This window comes from Erpetoichthys calabaricus, chromosome 16, assembly GCF_900747795.2.
Source record: "Erpetoichthys calabaricus chromosome 16, fErpCal1.3, whole genome shotgun sequence".
In the NCBI taxonomy this organism is placed as follows: Eukaryota; Metazoa; Chordata; class Cladistia; order Polypteriformes; family Polypteridae; genus Erpetoichthys; species Erpetoichthys calabaricus.
Genome location: NC_041409.2, coordinates 75,563,908 through 75,583,680, shown reverse-complemented (window position 1 = coordinate 75,583,680; position 19,773 = coordinate 75,563,908). Strand labels below are relative to the sequence as shown.

At 41.7% G+C, this 19,773-nt stretch overlaps 1 protein-coding gene across 2 annotated transcripts in view; it reads left to right on the top strand.

The window, feature by feature from the left end:
* Positions 1-19,773, top strand: part of LOC114666350 (tumor necrosis factor alpha-induced protein 2-like) — a 43,027-nt gene that overhangs the window by 12,080 nt on the left and 11,174 nt on the right. For both annotated transcript variants that reach the window (XM_028821173.2, XM_051919704.1), the window contains 5 exons: positions 8,944-9,126; positions 14,251-14,884; positions 14,974-15,088; positions 15,219-15,341; positions 19,371-19,471. In XM_028821173.2, coding sequence (XP_028677006.1) covers positions 8,944-9,126; positions 14,251-14,884; positions 14,974-15,088; positions 15,219-15,341; positions 19,371-19,471 — 1,156 coding nt within the window. The remainder of the gene's footprint in view (positions 1-8,943; positions 9,127-14,250; positions 14,885-14,973; positions 15,089-15,218; positions 15,342-19,370; positions 19,472-19,773) is intronic.

Here is a 19,773-nt window from a genome sequence, read left to right as displayed (position 1 = left end):
GGTCTCCAAAAGCATATGCTATAGATTTTAAAGACGGCGCTTTAATTATGTATGTGATAAAAGCATTCCAAATATGATGCGAGTGTATGGAAATATTACAACTATCACAAAAGCACAGGTCGTAAAGATGTAGCTCTGTATAAGACAAAAGGGGACAAATGATGGGACATGTAATTGCATATTGCTATATATTGCAGCTTTACAAAATCACGGCATTTCCCGGATGCTGTCTGCTCCTTAACTTAATCTTTACGGATGGCACTGTTTCTTTTTACACGAAGAAATTTAAAAACCGACTCGACAGAGAATCCAGTGCACGTCTTAATACGACATTCTATCCGAACGTGAAACAGTCAGCCAGATGTTTAAGTTTCCGTCTCGGGTGTTTATGCTTCCCCAGTGCGTCCGACTGCCTTCTTAATGAAGTTTACTTAAACTTTCCCAGGCTACTAATCCTGTTTTGTATTTTTTTACTTCATTTCAAAGTCGATGGTACCCGAAGTCTCTTCAAAGACAAGACAGGAACCAACCCCGGACGGGATACTGTTCATATGAGGGCACACTTATTTAGAGTGGCAGAGCCACTTACCCTGCACCACTGTCGAAAGTGACACGGTACAGAACACCCTCTAGGAGATCGTGCAGGGGACACACAGACAGACACCCAGGCAAGGTCTGAGCCCAAGACTTTGTGGCGATGTTCCACACTTTTAAAAATAAATGTGCCAGAGTGGTTCTACAGAGCGATGTCATGGGGAAACCATTTTTGATTACCAAAAAGAACCATCCACATGAAGGTTCTAAGACCCTTCATTTATTTAGATCTATTAGCAAACCTGAATATATGCTAGCAGATTTGTGTTTCCGGATTTTAAATGAACTCTCACTGCATAGTTCCAAGTTTCTTGTTCTGCCAGTATATGCAGCCTACTATCAAGACACTATATAAAAGCGGTCGGGAATGTCCTTCCGTCCCGTGAGTGCAAAGCTTAGCGGTATTCCGCTTATCACAGACTTACTTGCGGCTTGCGGTACGAAGCGAAGCGAAGCGAGTTCTGGTGCTCCCATCGTTCCCTTGCTTTTGTGCGCGATGCGCTGGAAAAATAGACAAAATTATGTCTCTGGAAATAATTAATGTTGATAGAGTACAAATGCCTCACCGCGTAGTAAATATCAGGGGAGATGGTGCTTGCTTATTCTCATCTATAGCTTATTTAGTGCATGAAACTCCGTCTTTAGCGGTACAGATTCTGGCTGACATTGTACGACATGTTTTAAGTAATTGGTCAAGGTTTCAGCCATTTACAATGATTCCGTCAGGAATCTCTTATACAAATGAGCTTCAGTATCTCACTGAAATGTCAAAGTCTCAAACTTATGGTACCATTTCTAAGCTAATGGCAGCGGGAGAGTTGTTCCCACTGTATATTATTATGGAGTCCTACACTCCAAGTTTGGACAGGCACTCGAGGAGATAAAAAAAACTTAGGTTTTCGGGAGATGTTATGAATGGGCACTTTGATGTTCTCATTCCCATCACTTACATGCCTGATGTACACATAGAGCGCACACAAATTGAGGATAAAAGTCGGTCGCCTTAAAAGGCGGGTGAGCCTAGTATATAAATAATTTCTGTTTTGTCCATATAATAATAACCCTTAACTGAATGAAACGGGCCTTGACAGGCAAGGATTCTTCAAGGGACCACAGTCCACTACAGAACCTGTCTTTTTAAAAGTGCGCCGTGCCATAGCAATCGATTCTATTTTGGAAGATTTTTTTTTCAAAATAATAATTAGATTGTTTTAAAAGGGTTTCATGTCAATTGAGCAAAACACGTGCAACCCTTAGAAATAAGGAATTGAAAGTAAACAATATATGATATCTATTTATAGTGTGTACAACATTTATTTCCACAGCACATTTTCAAAAGCTCAGAGAGCTTTACAAAATGTCAAATAGAGAAAACAAAATATAAGGATAAACAAAAACAATGGATTATAAATAAGTACGAATGCAAATTAATAAATAAAATACCAATAATAATAAGGATAAATAAATATACAATTATATAATATAGACGCGACAGATAAAGCAGAGTCCTTAATTGTTGATCGTTATATTTCCCTATATATGTCTGTACTGGGGCGGCACGGTGGCGCAGTGGGTAGCGCTGCTGCCTCGCAGTTGGGAGATCTGGGGACCTGGGTTCGCTTCCCGGGTCCTCCCTGCGTGGAGTTTGCATGTTCTCCCCGTGTCTGCGTGGGTTTCCTCCGGGCGCTCCGGTTTCCTCCCACAGTCCAAAGACATGCAGGTTAGGTGGGTTGGCGATTCTAAATTGGCCCTAGTGTGTGCTTGGTGAGTGGTGTGTTTGTGTGTGTCCTGCGGTGGGTTGGCACTCTGCCCGGGATTGGTTCCTGCCTTGTGCCCTGTGTTGGCTGGGATTGGCTCCAGCAGACCCCCGTGACCCTGTAGTTAGGAATATAGCGGGTTGGAAAATGGATGGATGGATGGATGTCTGTACTGATTAACGATAAGCCCGGTGCTGCGGTCAGACTGCCAGAGAGGACAGGGGAAAAAAAAAAAACTCTAGCCAGCGAGATGTTCAAAATTCTGAAAATGGAGCTAAAGTCGAGTATATCAATGTGTGTGTGTGCTCTTGTGTGTGTATATATATATTAGCTGGAAAGAAAAGTGGCTCACTGGCAGACTTGCAGTGCAGTGCCGCCTCCTCTCAGTCCTTGATCTTTTCCACGGCGTGTTTTTTGTGTAAAATGACTTTTTGATCCTAATGTTGGCACAGTGAGAAAGTGGCCTCCAAGTGGTTTGGTGGTAATTTGTAACTTAGGAGCGCTTCGTGCGGAATTAGATGTTGCATATTTTTTCTCTTCATTTTCCCTGGGGATGCCGTGCAGCCAGTTATGACTAACATGTGTGCGCAGTCCAGGAAGCGTCGTCGATAGACTGAATCGTCACATTTGAATGATTCACAACCGGGAATTCATATTTTTAATTAGGGAAGACGCTCAAACCGGCAGAGTGTGTGACGCTGTGGTCGGCGCCGGAATTAATGCCGTTTGGCGCTTATGTATCGAGCCGGGATGGGTGGACGCGTGCGGCTTCGCTGCTGTGAGCTGGCAATTCACCCGCCCCGTGCTGCTGGATTCAAATAATAAGAACGTGGGTTTACTAGAGAATGAGCTAGTCGACACATCAAAGGGAATGCCCGGCCAGTGTCATTGTGTAATCCCACTGCCTTTCATCCGCCAGAAGGGCCGCACACGGTAGATGCTTTGAGAATTTTCGGTCTAGTTGCGCTGAGTTCTTGAGTTATTATCTTAATAATAAATGTAAGAACTTTTCAAACAGACCGTCTGGTAACTGGTCAATCAGCTTGCCGCCCATGGATAAGTGATACCTCCAGAGATTCATTACTAACGGGTATAATTATTGCCTTAACATTAGGGCCATGTTACACTATGGTTAACATTAGGGTTGTAGGAGGGTTTGTCTGATTCAAAGGGCGTTTTGTGACTGACGTTGTGAGCATTACCTGACGTATGTCATAGGTATTGCAGGCTGTTGCTAGACCCTTCTGCGCTGTTTTGCTGCCGATCCTGCGGGAAGAAACGTTGCCTGCGCCAGGTTCAAACACTCATGGGTGTTACAATGTCTTTTCTTCTGCTATGTATTACAGTTTCTTCTCACACCTCCAAGGTTTGTGTTGAACGCACTGGCGGCTACAAATATCCTCAGAATAAAGCGGGGTGCAAACCATGTCAACCATCTCGATGACCCAAGCGCTGATCGAGATGGATTTGCGTCCCGTCCAAAGATGGTTCCTGTCCTGCGCCCAATGCTTCCTCCAGACGGGGTCTACCCACCCGCATCTTTGACGTGCCGAAATCCTACTTAGAAAGTCTAGCTGTTCTTCAGAGAGCAGTGGTGGAGGAGATGCACTTACAGTTCCAGGGATCTGAGTTCCAGTCCCAGCTGAGTCATCTGTTAGTTGGAATCAATTTTCCCGGATATCTGGGATTTTTGCTTTTAGCTCAGATCTTTGCGATGCGCGTTTCCTGAAAAGATCATTTTAGGTGAACTTTAAATGATGGGAATAAAGATGGGAGTTGTGAGTGTCTAGGATTGACAATCTCCTTCCTCCGGATGCCGCTGGGAGTGCCTTCGCTCAGAATTATTAAGTGGATACAGGGATGAAAGAAAAAAATGAAAAGAGCACTATTGGGGACTTAATAAACTGCGGATGATGGTGGTGAAGGATGACGACAAAATAAACGGACTGAATTTTAAGGCAGCAGATTCCTGTTGTGCAGGACCAAATAAATTGTTAAGTCGGAGTTAACCGCCATAGTTACTAACACGCAAAGACAACAGCGCCCAAATGAAGTAACTGCTCACCTGGTAATGCCTACAAGATTTGTACGCCTTTTCAATACCCCGTAAGCTAAATGTAGAGTGTAATAGATGTCCACATTTGAAATGCTGCGTAGCTCTCCAGAGCCATTTGTCAAACCACTAGGTAACCACCGACCACCAGGTCCAATCCTAGAAAGGGCTTTGTCAGTAAAAATCGGTGAGAAGCTGGGGGGTCAGAAAGGCAGTCTACGATTCAGTAGCGCGCAGGACGCAGACGAGATCGCGAGCCGCAGATTTTCACGCAGACTGACAGTCCTGCAGTGCACGGCGCGCTCGATGGGACGCACGTTCCGATTGGCCTCGCCTGGAGTTTACCGCGATATCGTTCAACGTAGACGATGGCCGCCTATAAATGTGCAGGTGCTCGTTGTCCAAAAATGTTTAATCCGAGACCTTGATGTTGGCACACCTGGATGTGCGCAAGATGCACCTGTATTCACTACATGTGAATACGCAGGTATGTGGAATACTTTCAAGACCCCTAAAATATGTTGAATATGTCAACAGACTGCGCGTACACTTAACAGTTTTAAAATTAAATTACTAGTGTCGTTTTATGAACGCCAAAGGGGATATGAAAGCAGGATATGAAAATGACAAAGCATGTTATTGACAGCTGCGAGCGTAAAGATTTTAACAGTTTTACCTTATGTTCTACCGAAAATTAGCATGTCTTAACCAATACATTATTGTTTACACCCAAGTTCTGTAAAATCGACGTTTTTTCGTTTACGGATACATTACGGTTATACTTAAAAGTGGCTGTTAATCTTACAGTGTAAAACTGTTAAATAGTGAAAGCAAACAACAGTAAAATGTTAGATGGTAAAGCCCTGTTTCAGTAACACCGAAGTACTGAAGAGAAACGTACAGACAGATATATATTTTTACATTGTTAACCCTTAAAAATATTACTTTTCTGTGAAAAAATGGTAAGCATGGCACCAAAAAATGAGATAGTCCCGTCAGAAAGGAAATCTTATTGTACCTTCCATTTTATTCCTTCAAGCAGTTTAAAGAAAAAGTGCACTTTGTTGTGAGTGGTTTGCTCTAATACACTGTCACATGGTTACCAAGAATAGGTATTCCTTAACTTTAAAACAGCTACCTTACATAGTTTAACTCAAAATGATCAGAAGTATTTGATTTATGTAGCTGTTTCTTCAATATAACTTTTAATCAATGTGCAAACGATATAAAATAAGTTTGTGTGGTTGTCATATAGAGTACAATGCAATTTTGCAGAACTTAAACATTTTCTAAATTTGTATACAGTTATGATATTTGCATAAGGAAACGCCTACTTTTACCATATTGTTTTGCATAGTAGGAAAAATAACTTAAACAGAGTTAGCAGACTTATTTTTCCCCCAGTGCGTGCTGAAGGTTTTTTGAGGTTATGGACGCTGATTTAATGGTGGGTTGTATTTGATAAGCTGGCACACCTGTAGGACACCATACAGCACAAACGCAAACTTTACTTTTCCAGTCGTTGTTATCCTACTGATGCAAACTGTGTGCTGGCATTTGATCCTGACAACATTTTTAAATGGTTTAATGATCGGCATGTTTGTTAGAGCGCCTGAAGTTCAGGTAATGGTTAAACGTTCTCTTCTATTGTAATGTGCTATAAAGAAAAAAAAGTTATACTGTATACCTAAAAATATTGTCACCTTCTTTTTTATGGTAAAATTCTGGTAACCACAGTTGCCAGTTTTTTTACTGTAAATTAAATTTTTAATTTTTTTACAGTGTATGTTTTGTTATATACTCTTAAAAATGGCAAGGTTCATCGTAGAGCCCTGTTACGCCTCTAAATAAAGAAGGTTCTTTCTGGAACCTTCCTGTGGATGCTTCTTTTGGGTAACAAAAATGGTTCCCCTATGCCATCGCCCTGAAGTACCCCTTTGGTACATAATGAAAATTCTGTCACATACTTTCACATTTATGGATAAATCCCTTCTTCTTTCTATAATTTTTCACTTTTCAAGTACAAACAAACACTTTACCCACTAAAATGTAACAAAAAATGTTTTTTCTGTTTAGTGGTATTTGTAAAATATTATTACTTTTTCTGCTCATCAACCAACATTTAAAAGCTTTATAACAATTCCAAGCTAATGAGGCTGCATTACAATAAATATTTGTAACATGTTGTATGTAATGTGATCATATCGCATTAAGAATCCACATTTTCTTATTTGTTTTTTTCATGCACTCTAACAATAAACAATTTGCCATATCTTCATGGATGAGTCTGTGAGTAACAGGCCAATATTATGTTTTGCTTCTTTATATTTATTATTTAGTTAAATGTAATGGCTGCTGAGCCAATCCAAACAGCTTGTCTTTAATGCAGACATCTTATTTTGCTATTAATAATCAGATATGTGCTTTTTAAATTATTGTTTTGTTTTGCCAACCATTTGATTTAATGATTTCTGTGTCTTGTTGGGTGTCGATCGTCTTCATCCTTTTTTTTATTTCTCCTTTTAAATAGTGATGTAGGTCAATTGAATATTGTCGATGTTATTTAAATTGTTTGCTGCATTCATTTTATTGATATTAACAGTAAGGGTCTTTGAGTCTGTATGTTTTTTTCAGTTGAAAGGTTGTAGAGTGAGCACTCAGTTTTTCACTGTTTAAATTCAGGTCATTTTTTTTCAGTGAATGCTGTGCCAAACATCTGGAAATTCTTATTAAAATGAACCAAATGCTTCCAGTTACCTTTTTGTAAAATGAGAATTCTTCACCACTTTTTAAAAATCATCGCATGGTCTTTGCTAATTACATTGATTAATTAATAAACTCATCAACTGGGAGACAAAGCCAGCAGAAGACCAGATGTCTCTTTTCAAAGGCACTTTTCAAATATTCCCCCATGCCTAGCTCCATTAAATGTTTTTACAGTTAGTACAGAGAGAGCGAGCCTATTGTCTCCACAGTCTCACCATTTGTGTCGATGTGAACTCTGGCCAGGCCCGTCCAGAGTTTGTTCATACCCTGCGCTCCTTTTACACTCACGGAGCGAATTATTAGGAACAGCTGTACCCCTGCTTATCCATGCAGTTATCTAATTGTGGCAGCAGCACAGCACATAAAATCCTGCAGATACAGTTCAAGAACTAAAGTTTATGGTCACATCAAACACCAGAATGGGAGAAAAATGTAATCTCAGTGGTTTTAACCATGGCATAACCTGCCAGGTTGGAGTATTTCTGTACCTGCTGATCTCATGGAATTTTCATGCACAACAGTCTCTAAAGTTTATTCAGAACAAAAAACATCCAGTTCTTTGGTTGGAAAAGCCTTGTGGATGAGAGAGGCAGAGGAGAATGGCCAGACTGGTCCAAGCTGACAGAAAGGCTGCCGCAACTCAGGCAACCAAACTTGTTTAACTGCGGTGAGCAGAAAAGCATCGCAGAATGCACAACATGTTGATCCTTGAGTTGGGTGGGCTACAACAACAGAAGAAACGTCTAGTTCCACTCCTGTCAGACAAGAACAGAAAGCTAAGATTGCAGTGGGCACAGGGCCACCAAAACTTCACCAAAGCTGAAGACAACATAGCCTGATGAAGCTTCATTTCTGCTGAGGCACAGATATGGTCATAATTTGGCACCAATAGCATGAATCCAGGCACCCAACCTGCCTTGTGCCAATGGTCTAAGTTGCTGGTGGTGGCCTAATGGTAGGGGGAATGTTTTCATGGCCCATTTTGGGCCTATTATTACCATTGCTTGAAGCCCATGGCTTATTTGAGTATTGTTGCTGACCATATGCATCCACGCATGGCCACAGTTTACCCATCTTCTGATTGCTTCTTCCAGCATGATAACAAAACAAACATCATCTCAAAGTGTTTTCATGAACGTGACAATGAGCTAAGTGTTCTTCAGTGGCCTTCCCGGTCACCGGATGAGAATCCAACAGAACACTTTTAGGATATCGTAAGACAGGAGAGTCACAGCATGAATGTGCAGCTGACAAATGTGCAGAAATTGGGTGATGCAATCAGATCACCATAGACCAGAATCTCACAGGAATGTTTCCAACATCTTGTGGAATCCACATCCTGAAGAACTGAGGCGGTTTTGAGAGCAAAAGGAGGCCCCACACAGTATTAGTGTAGTGTTCAGAAGAATGTGTTTATTGAGCACATAATTCAATAATGATGGTTTAAAATGGAGGGACAGATTGATGACTGAATGCTTTTTAAATGACAGTTCGATTTTTTATTGAATATGTTATGAAAGCACATTAATTGCCAGCACTATTTCCTCAAATTTTACCCAAATTTCATAACATGACATTCTCTTACTTTACCACAATTAGTCATCTCCTACTTTTTTTTTTTTACTTACAAATCGTCTGTTTTGTAATTGTATTGCATAACATTTCTGTATTTGTATGATGTGAACTTATGAGTCCCAGTTAAACTCCGTTGTGTTTTGCTCTTTAATGTGTTAATCACACGAACGACTTACTAAGGCGCACTTCTACTTGCAGGTGAAGCAGCAATGGCCTCAAGCCCCGAATCTCCCAACAAGGACTCTGATCATGGAAAGGATGCAGATGAAAGAAATCCTGGATCCCCTGAAAAGAAAAATAAAAGCATAAAATTGCTTCCTTTTTTACGCCGAAAAAAGGGTTCCAAAACCAAAAGTAATGATAGATCATCTCCTCCGCCTGGTAAGTTTATTGCTGCTGTTCACCTTAGTGCAGGAAGTGTAAACAAACACACCATAGTTTATTTTAAAAGCACATTGACATCCAGGATTCACAGAAATGGAGTCCTGTTCTTCAGAGCAAGATGATAGCCAGGCTGGAGTCAACTGCCAGCCCACCACAGGGCACACTGACACACTCGTACAAAGCAGATCAGAGGTACCCCAGTAGACATGAACGTGAATTTGGAGTAACCGCCGTTTAAAGTGCTCATGCCATACAGGCAGAGACTGGGCACAGAATTAAAGCCGGGCTCTGATTGGTGGTCCGTGGCACAGTGCTCATTTTATATAACTAATCAGGCCCCACAAAACCACAGGCTCTAATCACTTCACTCTGAGGACGGCTGGGGGTGCCTGCCTGATCACAAAGACACGTGTGAGTGAGCGCATCAGGCAGAGGCCTCATTAATTCTTCAGAGGGCACCGCGCATTCACAACCTGTGCTACATTATGAGCTTTGATATAAGAGGAGTCTGCCCGGGGCAGAAGGAGAGAGAAGAAGGATAGAATAGAAGCAGAGCCATGAGAATAGCATTGTGAAGAGAGGCAGGACGAGCCAGGCAGTGTGGGTGTGAGGCAGTGCGTTCGTAGACCCACGAAGGAGCAAAGGATTGATGCTCTAGGGACAGATCATCCCCACTGAATAGTTGTAGTGGAGTGAGTGCGATCAAGGTGGCATCCTCTGTAGGGATCCGAGGTACGCCAGAGTGAGCAAGTGAGCGAGAAGGAAGACCAGAGGACAACCGGCCCCCGAGTGGCCTGGGCAATGCTGCTCGTGGCAGCCAAGAGTTGGTGAGGGCGGCAGCTGCTTTAGTCTCCGCCAACTGAGCAAGCAATGGGTGAGTTGAGTAGACAAAGAGGGAGTTTTGCTGGGCTGGTCTGAGTGGAAGGAGCATTGACCCGAACACTGTTGGTTTTTATTCTCATTTTAAGTCTTGCTTTTAAACTCGCAGATTTTCACTGTTTTATTGGCTTATTTATTTTTGAATTTTTTAGCACTGCACTATTTATTTGGACACTTCAATTGTTTTAACAAAAGTGCCAAGGCACTTTTGCACCTACCCCTTGCTTTGTGTATTTTGTCCTCATCTGCTAGGCTCATCCTTCGAGTACATTACAGACGGTGGCGGGTTCAAGAGGCTCCCGGAAGGAATGGGAAGCGTGGAGCCGACTCACACCATCACAGGCTCCCTCTATGCTTGTGCACACAGTAAAAAGCTGTAGCTTAGTTCTGCTCAAAAACAAATTTACCAGAAGACAAAGTATTTTTTATTTAAATGGCCGCATCCTTCAGCCTTTGTGATTTATTTTTTAGATGATCTGTTTCAGTTGTCCCAAACTGAATTATTGTTCTTGTACATTTGTCCAACACATTTACGGAAGGCAGCTTATAAAATCAGGACAGCTTTTTGCACAATGAAGCCCAGGTAGGTGAATTCACCTGCTCAGGCTCACACAGTGTGGTAGAGACGAGAATTGAATTGGCATCTGTCTGGCTTGAGGTTCAGAGCCTTAACCACCATACATCACACACACCGGTAGCTTTACAGATGAAGGAGTCAGTGTGGTCCGATGCGCAGGTTGGCCTGCCTTGCTCTGCTGCAGGTTTTTGGACTACTGTTCGTAAGCAGCTAAAGGGAGGCTTGTACATGGCATCCGCTTGCTTGGTCTTTCAGCTCTGAATCTCCACCTCAGACCCTTAGTGAGATGAATCATTTCCAGCTTACCAGACCCTACATTTTGTTCCACCCTTTCATTTATGAACCTGCTAAATCAGTCAGAGTCACAGAAACCCAGAGCCCATTCTGAAAGAACTGGGTATACCATAATAAGCCTTCATTCTTTTACATTTATTTCTTTAGTTTTCATTTCAATCTAAAGAAAAAAAGTTACTTAGAAATCTAAAGTGCATACAGCAAAAGGAAGCTTTGAAGGCAACAAGTGGCCTGGAAATCATCAGTCTTGAGAATGTGAGACTTCTGTAAACATGAAGTTGCATTTATTTATTCAAAGTGGGCTTATTCATTCATTTCCCATGACCCCATTGAGCAGCAGTACCCAGAATGCAGACAGACAAGGCAAGAGACCACCCAGATTCCACACAGACTCTGGCATGATTGAAAATTTGAAGCACAAGTGTGTGGTACAGTGCGCCAGGGGTCCATGGTGGCATGGGATTTTTTTTTCCTTTTTTAAATGTGGCTCAGGCTTTTTGGGTGTGGAAATCCACCAAAGCCATGGAGCTTTCGGTGGTGAAGTTGGATGATTGCTTATTTATGTGCATTGCAATCTCCAGCCATTCCTCATTCCTACACCCAAAAAATATAAAAGGAATCTGAGTAGATATACAGGAGGAGGAGAGAAAAAAGAAAAGAGGGAGAGAAAGACCATTGGCAGAAATCAAGGAGTAAAATCAGGAGACCAAGCCAATACAGTGGAAAGGAGTAGAGGCAGTCAGTCAGTCTTATCCTATTGAGCATCTGTAGGACCAGGAGTGCCCAATGGCTTTGAGGGCCATCTCATGTACATCCAAGGATAGTGGTAGGACAACTGAGGTGGGCTTTGAGTACCGGCTGAGGTGGCTGTGATGAAAACTGATGAAGGAAGACCGTGCTTGCTGGCATCTCTGGAGGGTGAGCAGGGGAGATAGGAGAGAGAGAGAAACAAAGAGGCTGACCTTAACTCTGCGATTTTAACATATTCTTTTGGATATATTTATTTATTGTTTTTGAATTCCCACAAAGACACTTGTTTTTATGGATTATTTATTTACTAAAGAATCTGCATTGCACTTTTATTGGACCCTCCCCACTTTTTTGGAATAAACGCACTAAGCACTTTCCACTATTTCTTGTTTGTGTCCATGACCATCAATGTCCTGGGAGATAGCTGATGGCAAGGCTATGGGCACCACAATAGTGATCCACCGCTTTTATTCAAAGTCAGTCATTTTCTAACCCGCTTAGACCTAAACAGTGTCACGGTTGGTACTTGAGTCTAACCCAGTAAGCACAGCGCACAAGGCAGGAACAAACCCTGGATGGGCTGCCAGTCCATCACAGGGCAAACACAAACACACACACAACAACCACAGTATCGGCAATCCACCTAATGTGCATGTCTTTGGACTGAGGGAGGAAACTGGAGAACCCAAAGGAAATCCACGCAGACACGGGGAGAACATGCAAACTCCATGCAGGGAGGACCTGGGATGCAAACCTTGGCCTCCTTACTGCATGGCAGTAGTGTTACCACTGTTCCACCATGCTGCCCTTTATTCAAAGTGACTTATTAGTTTATTACTTAGTTTTTGATTACCTATGTAGCCGCCAAAGTATAAGGCGAGTTCAAGCACGGGTAAAACACATGCTGAAAGAAATCTCTCGGTCCAAAAGTGCATTTTAAAAATATTTAGTGAAAATTAAAGGCAAATAATCCACATAAGAATAAAGAAAAAAGTTGTTACACACGTAGAATAAAAGGCAAAAAAAGGAAAAATGTATCTTCTCTAAACCTAGCTTTTCTTGAGATACTTTAGTTATTTCTGTACTTAAAAGTTCTTTACTTCTTCTTCTATACTTAAAGATTCTTAACTTCTTCTTTTGTAAGCTTTAAGCATACGAAGCAGTACTTAAATAAGCGCTTTGTCTTACATGTTACTTCACACACTCAAAAGGCACGCAGGCGCATTTTAAAGCCATGTGCCCTTTACACCGTACATATGGCAAGGCTGATCACTAACTGAGAACAATGTTTAGTCAGTGCAGTTAGAAATAGCTAGAATATACCAATTCAATTCTACTTATGGGGCTTATAGGAACCTCCCATAGATTATGCATTGTCATTTAGTAAAACATTTATGAATTTTATGTAACTAGGAAATGGCTCTTACAACCTATATTGTCCAAAACTGGAAATGTCATTTAATCCAGGCAGCAACATACAGAAATACATACTTAAATACAAGGCATGCAATAAAATACAGAATTAGTGACATATTTATATATACAGAATTCTAGAATAATTGCTTATTTCAGCAAAACTGGATTTGACCTCTTTAAAAGTGCTTCTGCTTCTATTTGTTTTTAAATTTTGGCAGCAAGCATCACCTCTCAGAAAGTAACATTTGAAAACAATTATTTAAGCAGTGTGTCCAGTTGTTTACAATATTATTTTCTTTTCTTTTTTCTCTTCTGTTATACAATTCTTGAAGCCTTGGTTATGATTGCCCACAGAGAGCAGACCACTATTGGGTTACTTTCCTTAATTTATTTTATTAGTCACCAACAGTCCCCCAAAGCAGACCAGGAATGACAAAGTCAGCACACTCTCAATATGACATGTGTATTAGTTCTGTAGGATTCTAGCTGAAATGTTGAGCTTCCTCTGCCTTCTTAATAAATAGCTACACTATTATACTGTAGATATATTGCATGTTTTCATTGAAGTTCAAGCTGGTATCCAATATGGTTCCCAGGTACTAGAAACTACTAACTCTCCCGACGCGTTCTCCATTGAGGACCAGTGCTTGTGCCAGTTCAGCATTCTTCCAAAAATCAATGAAGAATTATTTTGCGTTCCTCACATTTAGTTGGACATTCTACTCCTGGCACCACATCTGCATCCTCTTGACCTCTTCCTCAAAATGTGCCACATTGTTAGAGGTGCCAATCAATGCTCTATCATATGCAAATTTGACAGCTAAATAATGGCAGTTAGATCCTCTCTAGCTATTAGTATAGAAAGGGAGGAGTATAAGGACGACCACTGTGCCTTGTGGAGCTTCCATCTGTGCATAATGGACTGTAGAAATGTACTAATCAACCTTAACAAACTGCTCCCTGTTTATGAGAAAGTCCATAACTTACAAGGTGACAGAATGTAATCACTATGAATATCCTATGAATGCCAGGTGAGGTGAAGAGACTTGCACAGTGAGTCAGTGGTCATGACTGAACTGTTCAATGTTGTTAGTCGGGGGCACCTAGTTGTTTTGGAAGCTTCTGATAAATGATTGATGATTTTGACCAGTTTGTAACTCCCTTAACACATCATTTGTCAATGTTGTTCTTCTGTATGCCTGCAGTTCAGACCTTTGAAGAATGCCTGGAACAACGCAGATTATCCCAAGCCAGCCGACTGCTGATTGAACTAGAGCAGACCTGTTACCATGACGATGGCGAAGAGACACAGAAAAAAAGAGATGAAATAAACCAGCAATATGAACAGCTCATGGCTATCATCTGCAAAGCAGCAAGGGATGCCATTACATGCTCCAGTGAGGACCTTGTGCTCCTTCAGTCGGCTGTGAATGCTATTGAGCAGGAAGAGAAGCAGGATCAAAGATACCTGGAAGAAAGCAAGAGAAACCCAAAAATTCAGGGAGCCAGGCCCAGGGAATGGAGGAAGAAGCATGATAAGGTCCTGAAGGAGACTGTGGAGAGCAGGATGGATGACATTGAAGATATGTCCAGTTGTGAGAAGTTCTCCTCTTCTGTCAAGAAAAACATCTTCAAGATGGGAATGAGAGTCAAGGAGGACCTGATTTCAGTTGTGAAGAACATCAAGGACTGCTACCCAGAGGAATATGATATATGTAATTTTTATGCCCAGCTGTATCATACAGCATTTTCATCACACATTCAGAGGCTGGTGGACTTTGAACTGGACCCAGAAGATTGCAGCTATCTGCTCTGCTGGCTAAATGATTACTACCCCAAGTAAGGGACCTTGTTTATTTTGCTATTCAATGGGCTGACCCCTGGTGATTTATACATGTCTAATGTTTTGAAAAAAAAATTTTTTTCAGTGATGTATTAAAACACAAGGATCTGGAAGGACACATTAACAGCAACTTGCTGGGACGCCTGGTTCAAGAGACGACACTCTATTACTTGGAAAGTACGTTCCTCACAAACAGACAGGTGAGAAAATGTCTGTGCAGGCCTTTAATTGAAACACACTACTTACAGTCTACCTTAGCTCAACACTGCCATCATTCAGAGTCATCTGTGTTTAATTCTTTTATTAATCTTGTTAAAATTCTACTTTTAGGGAGACCTTAAGAAGTGGCTGTCCAATGCTCTTGAGATCTGCCAATCACCATGGTTATCCGGAGAATATCCAAAGGAAATTAATGGAGTTTACAACAGTGACTTGGCCATCCATGTGATTCAGGTATCTAAGATAACCCTTTTCATAAAAAAATACAGGAACGCGCTGTATATGAGGGCGTGGGCGACTCGGTGGCCAGCACTATTGCCTAACAGGTACAATGTCCTGGTTTTGAATCCAGTGCCTAGTCATTGTCTATATGGACCTCACACATTCGGAGTGAGATGTTCTCTGGGTCCTCTGATTTTCCACCCATATCCCCAAAGACATGTTAATTGTAAACTCTAACATGGCAGTGTATTGCTGTGTGTGAGTAGACCCTACAATGGAGTGGTGCCCAAACATAGGATACACTCCGGACTTGAGATTTGAGAATTTTATATTTGTTACGATATGAAAATAAATAGAACTAGGTCAGAGAGGGGATAATAATGTTTGGTGAAATGGCAAAAGACAAATAAAGTGTCATGAGTGAGGCTAACGAGAGGTGAACTGATTAACTGTAGGAGGATAAAATGATAGAAGCAGGACCAGCGAAATGTACAGTAAAAAGATATATAGATTGGGAAAGAGCTAATGACATATGCATTGTTGTTGGAGGGCCTAATGATTGGTTAATTAACAATGGAAGGCTTACTTATACACTATACAGTATGGATACTAAATCAAATAAATAGGTAGATTACTGGAGATAGACAGATTAGAAAGAAGACAAGGATATACAGTACAGGTGTCAAATAAAGAACAGTTTTCACATGAAACCAGTCATCCATTGATTTTTTAGACCCATTTATCTGGAGCAGGGATGCAGGGAAGGTGAAGCCCATTCTAGCAAACATAAGATACAAAGTAGGATCAAGCTATGGACAGGACACCAGTTGGACACAAGGTGAACACACAGAAACATTAGGGGCCAAATAAGCATCACCAACCTGCCTGACCTGTACATGTTTGGAGTGTGGGTGGAAATCAACATGGCCATGGAAAGAACATGCAAACTCCACAAAGACTTGAGCCATAGTCTCTTTGTTATCAGGCTACCACTGTGTCACCATGCTGCCCTCTGGTGAAACCATTAGCATTTTATCGAGCAATAATATTTTAATTTTGAGATGGGCAGCAGACTATTACGAGTGGTTAGATTTCGATTCTGTCCCTCATCAATCTGGACATTTCACATTCAATTAAACTGCAAGGGAAGACCTTTCTTCACACCCATCAATCTTAGCTCCATCTAATGGATGTACCAAAGGCTTCTCAAAGATTTGAAGAAGACCCTACTTTTATATTGCTATACTCACATTTTATAGACAGAGTCATGCCCTCTCACTACATTTCACACCTCCTCAATATTGTCTTTAGCAATTGGCTCATCTATCTGGTGTGAAAGAGCACAAGACCATTCATGGATTTCACTGTCCAAAAGTGACTGGAATCCTGTATGCCCAGATTTCTTAAACTGTGGGTTGTGGGTTGCTGCCATTGGGTTGTGAGTCACTGTTGTATTTAATGGTAATGGGTGGCTGATGTTTTGTGAGGCAGATCATGGTGGGTTGCTGTGGGTTGATTAAGTAATCTGCCAATCATCCCTCTTTACCCCCCTCCTCTGGCGATCAACCACGACTCTCCACTCCACTCTTACAATCATCCAGGCATTCAACCAGACTTTAAAAACACCAAATTAGGTTGTAATAAAAAAAGGTTAAACGTTTAAGATGCCCTGCTATGTGCTCAGAATAAATGGATAGGTGAGAGCCTAAAGACATAAATGGGAGGAGGACTCATAATGGAACTTCTTAGACTTGAACACATGTACAAATAATATGCAATTTCTTCAATAAAGACAGTGTGGCACACCTCATCGGGTGTCAATATCAAGTGTTTTGCCGTTGGTAGACTTTTCATTAGTGGCGATGGAAGTGCAATCAGTCTTCATTGAGTTTGTCTGCCAGACATGACGAGTGGCTTATCATTTTCATGTGACTTTGGGCGCATTGAGCGAAGGGACACTGGAGACTGATAGAATGCTGTCTTGCCAACTGGAATTAATTAGAAAACATGAAAATCACGACTAAATTAATAATGCGAATCAGCAGTCTACACTCAAGAAAGAGGATACAAAGGTTGAGAGATTTTGCATGATGTAATGCAATATTCATCTTTTAATGTATTGAATTTACTGAAACTTAAGTATTAAGGTCTCCAAAATGAAAAATTAATGTGTGTCTCATTCGTCCCTTTGAAGTCATTTTATCTTTTCTTATCCCAGTGTAAACACAGGGAAGCAGACCATAAACGTAAAGTCATAGTGTAGTGGTGTTACTGCCACTCCCAATTAATGACAAAGTGAGTCATTGTGACAATGCGGGTTCTGCTCCCACTTCCCTTTTGGGAGCCCTTGATACCGACACCATCGGTAATGGAACCAGATGAGCTGGTCAATGGGGACACCAATGAAGCAAGGGGAAAGGTGCAAAAGTGGAGAAGTGCATTTATTACAAAAACAATCAAAACAGTGTCCAAATAAAAGTGCAGTTCTTCAAAGAGGTCAAATAAATAATCCATAAAAAGGTAAACTCTAGGCGTTTAAAATGAGGCTAAAACAAGACTAAAATCTTGCCACAGATTAGGATCATACCAGCCAAGCACAACTTCTTCCCAGTCTCTCCAGCTCACCCAAGGCATGCTCAGCGGGTGAGATTTCAGCCAACACGGTCCTCACACTATCAACCCCCATTTTGGCTGCCTCCGTCGGCGTCTGCTAGACCGCTCTGGATCAGTTGTCCTCCCGTCTTCTTTCCCACACTCATAGTCATCCCTCAGATCCCTAGGGCGAACTCCTTCCTGATTGTACCCACTCCTCCATTCAGTGGGGACTATCCGTCCCTTGAACGCAGATTCTTTGCTCCTTCCAGGACCCCTGACTGCGCTGACCTCTATTTTCCAGTGGCTGGCTGGCTGGTCCTCTTTCTTTCGCCCCCTATGCTCCGCTCCCGCTCCCGCTCCCTTTCCTTCCATTTCCTTTTTCCTTTCGGTTCCCCCTCCTCTTTGTGCTGGCATGTTCTTATACTGCTCCATGGGCACTGCGCCTTAATCATGTACCGCAGGAAGCCAATTAAACAATTGAGAGCGATTGTACCATCACATGCAGGTGCGACTCACCCCAATTACTCCATCAATTCCCCACGGATGCACAATCTTGCCCATGGAGACTGACAGGGAGAATGGATTATTTAAAAGCAGCCAATCTTTCATAGCTGTGGACCCACTACACCACAGTCATTCACACACAGCTTGGGCTATGCGGGGATGCCCCCTAAACACAGCTCCCTGGTTTGGTCCACCATAATTGGTTTTATCCATTTTGCATACACAGCTGAGAGAATTCATTAGGAATCTGTGTTATAGCAGGATCAGCAGAGGTCTCAATGAGAGAGAATAATCATCAAAGCATCATCTTGTCAAATTAGTAAGGAGTGAGTATTGGCAAATACCCTGATGAGAGGTGGGCTCACATAGACGCATACTCACAAGGCTCAACATATTGCCTCTTCTATTTTGGAGTGGCTTATTATCCCACATATTTCATGAAAATGGACATCCTAAAAAAGGATTTCCTGGAAACTCCAGGCAAAGAATGTTACAAACTGCAGTTTCCCAAGTGTGCCTTGCTCAATGAGTAGATTGTAAGAGCGCATTATTTCTAAAGTGACTCATTCTTTTAAGATGTGCAAAGAGCAGTTCTGTTAAGCAGTTTGGGTGAATGGATAACTGAATGTTGCTCCCTCCTCAGAGCTGATCACCATGATTTCACATTAGTAGAAAAACTAATAGGAGACCTGGATGGAGATGGACTGTGTATCTGTTTGCATAGCTGGATTTCTTTTGTACACTTTTGGAGATCTACGTTGACATGCAGGATTAAAATGTTCCCTTCAAATAAAGACTGCTAAAGCAGAAGAGTGACTGTGGTTTCACCAAGTATCAATGTTTTGCCTGTGACTGATTCTTCTTATCCTAAAGCTTACCTACTGAAGTGCTTAACAGCATCACCAACTCCTGACTTTTTCTTTTTCTTAAAATTGTTAACAGTGTATGGATACGGCTGCACAGACAGCCAGGCAAATCTCTGAAGACATTTTGAAAAAGGTGATGCCTATAATTCTGGAGGAACTGGAAGTGTTCTTAGTCAGGTAGGTCAAATCAAGGAGCTCCCCTGGCATAGAGAGTCCATTCCCAGAGGTGTGTTTCCAGTCGAGGCCATCTCATTCAATTACAAGCTGTTGAGTTTATTATGGGGCAGTCCAGGGTCCCTCAGTGGTCTCATATCAAGATTTTAGGTCAGCTGATATCCCTTAATTTCTTCCATATGGAGGGGATCATGGAAACTCCCTGATGAGCCAACATACTTTCTCCAACAGCTAGTGCCCTTGGCTTGCCTTTCTGGCTGCCAGGTTAGGTTTCAGTTCCCTGAATTGGAAAAATAAGAAACAGA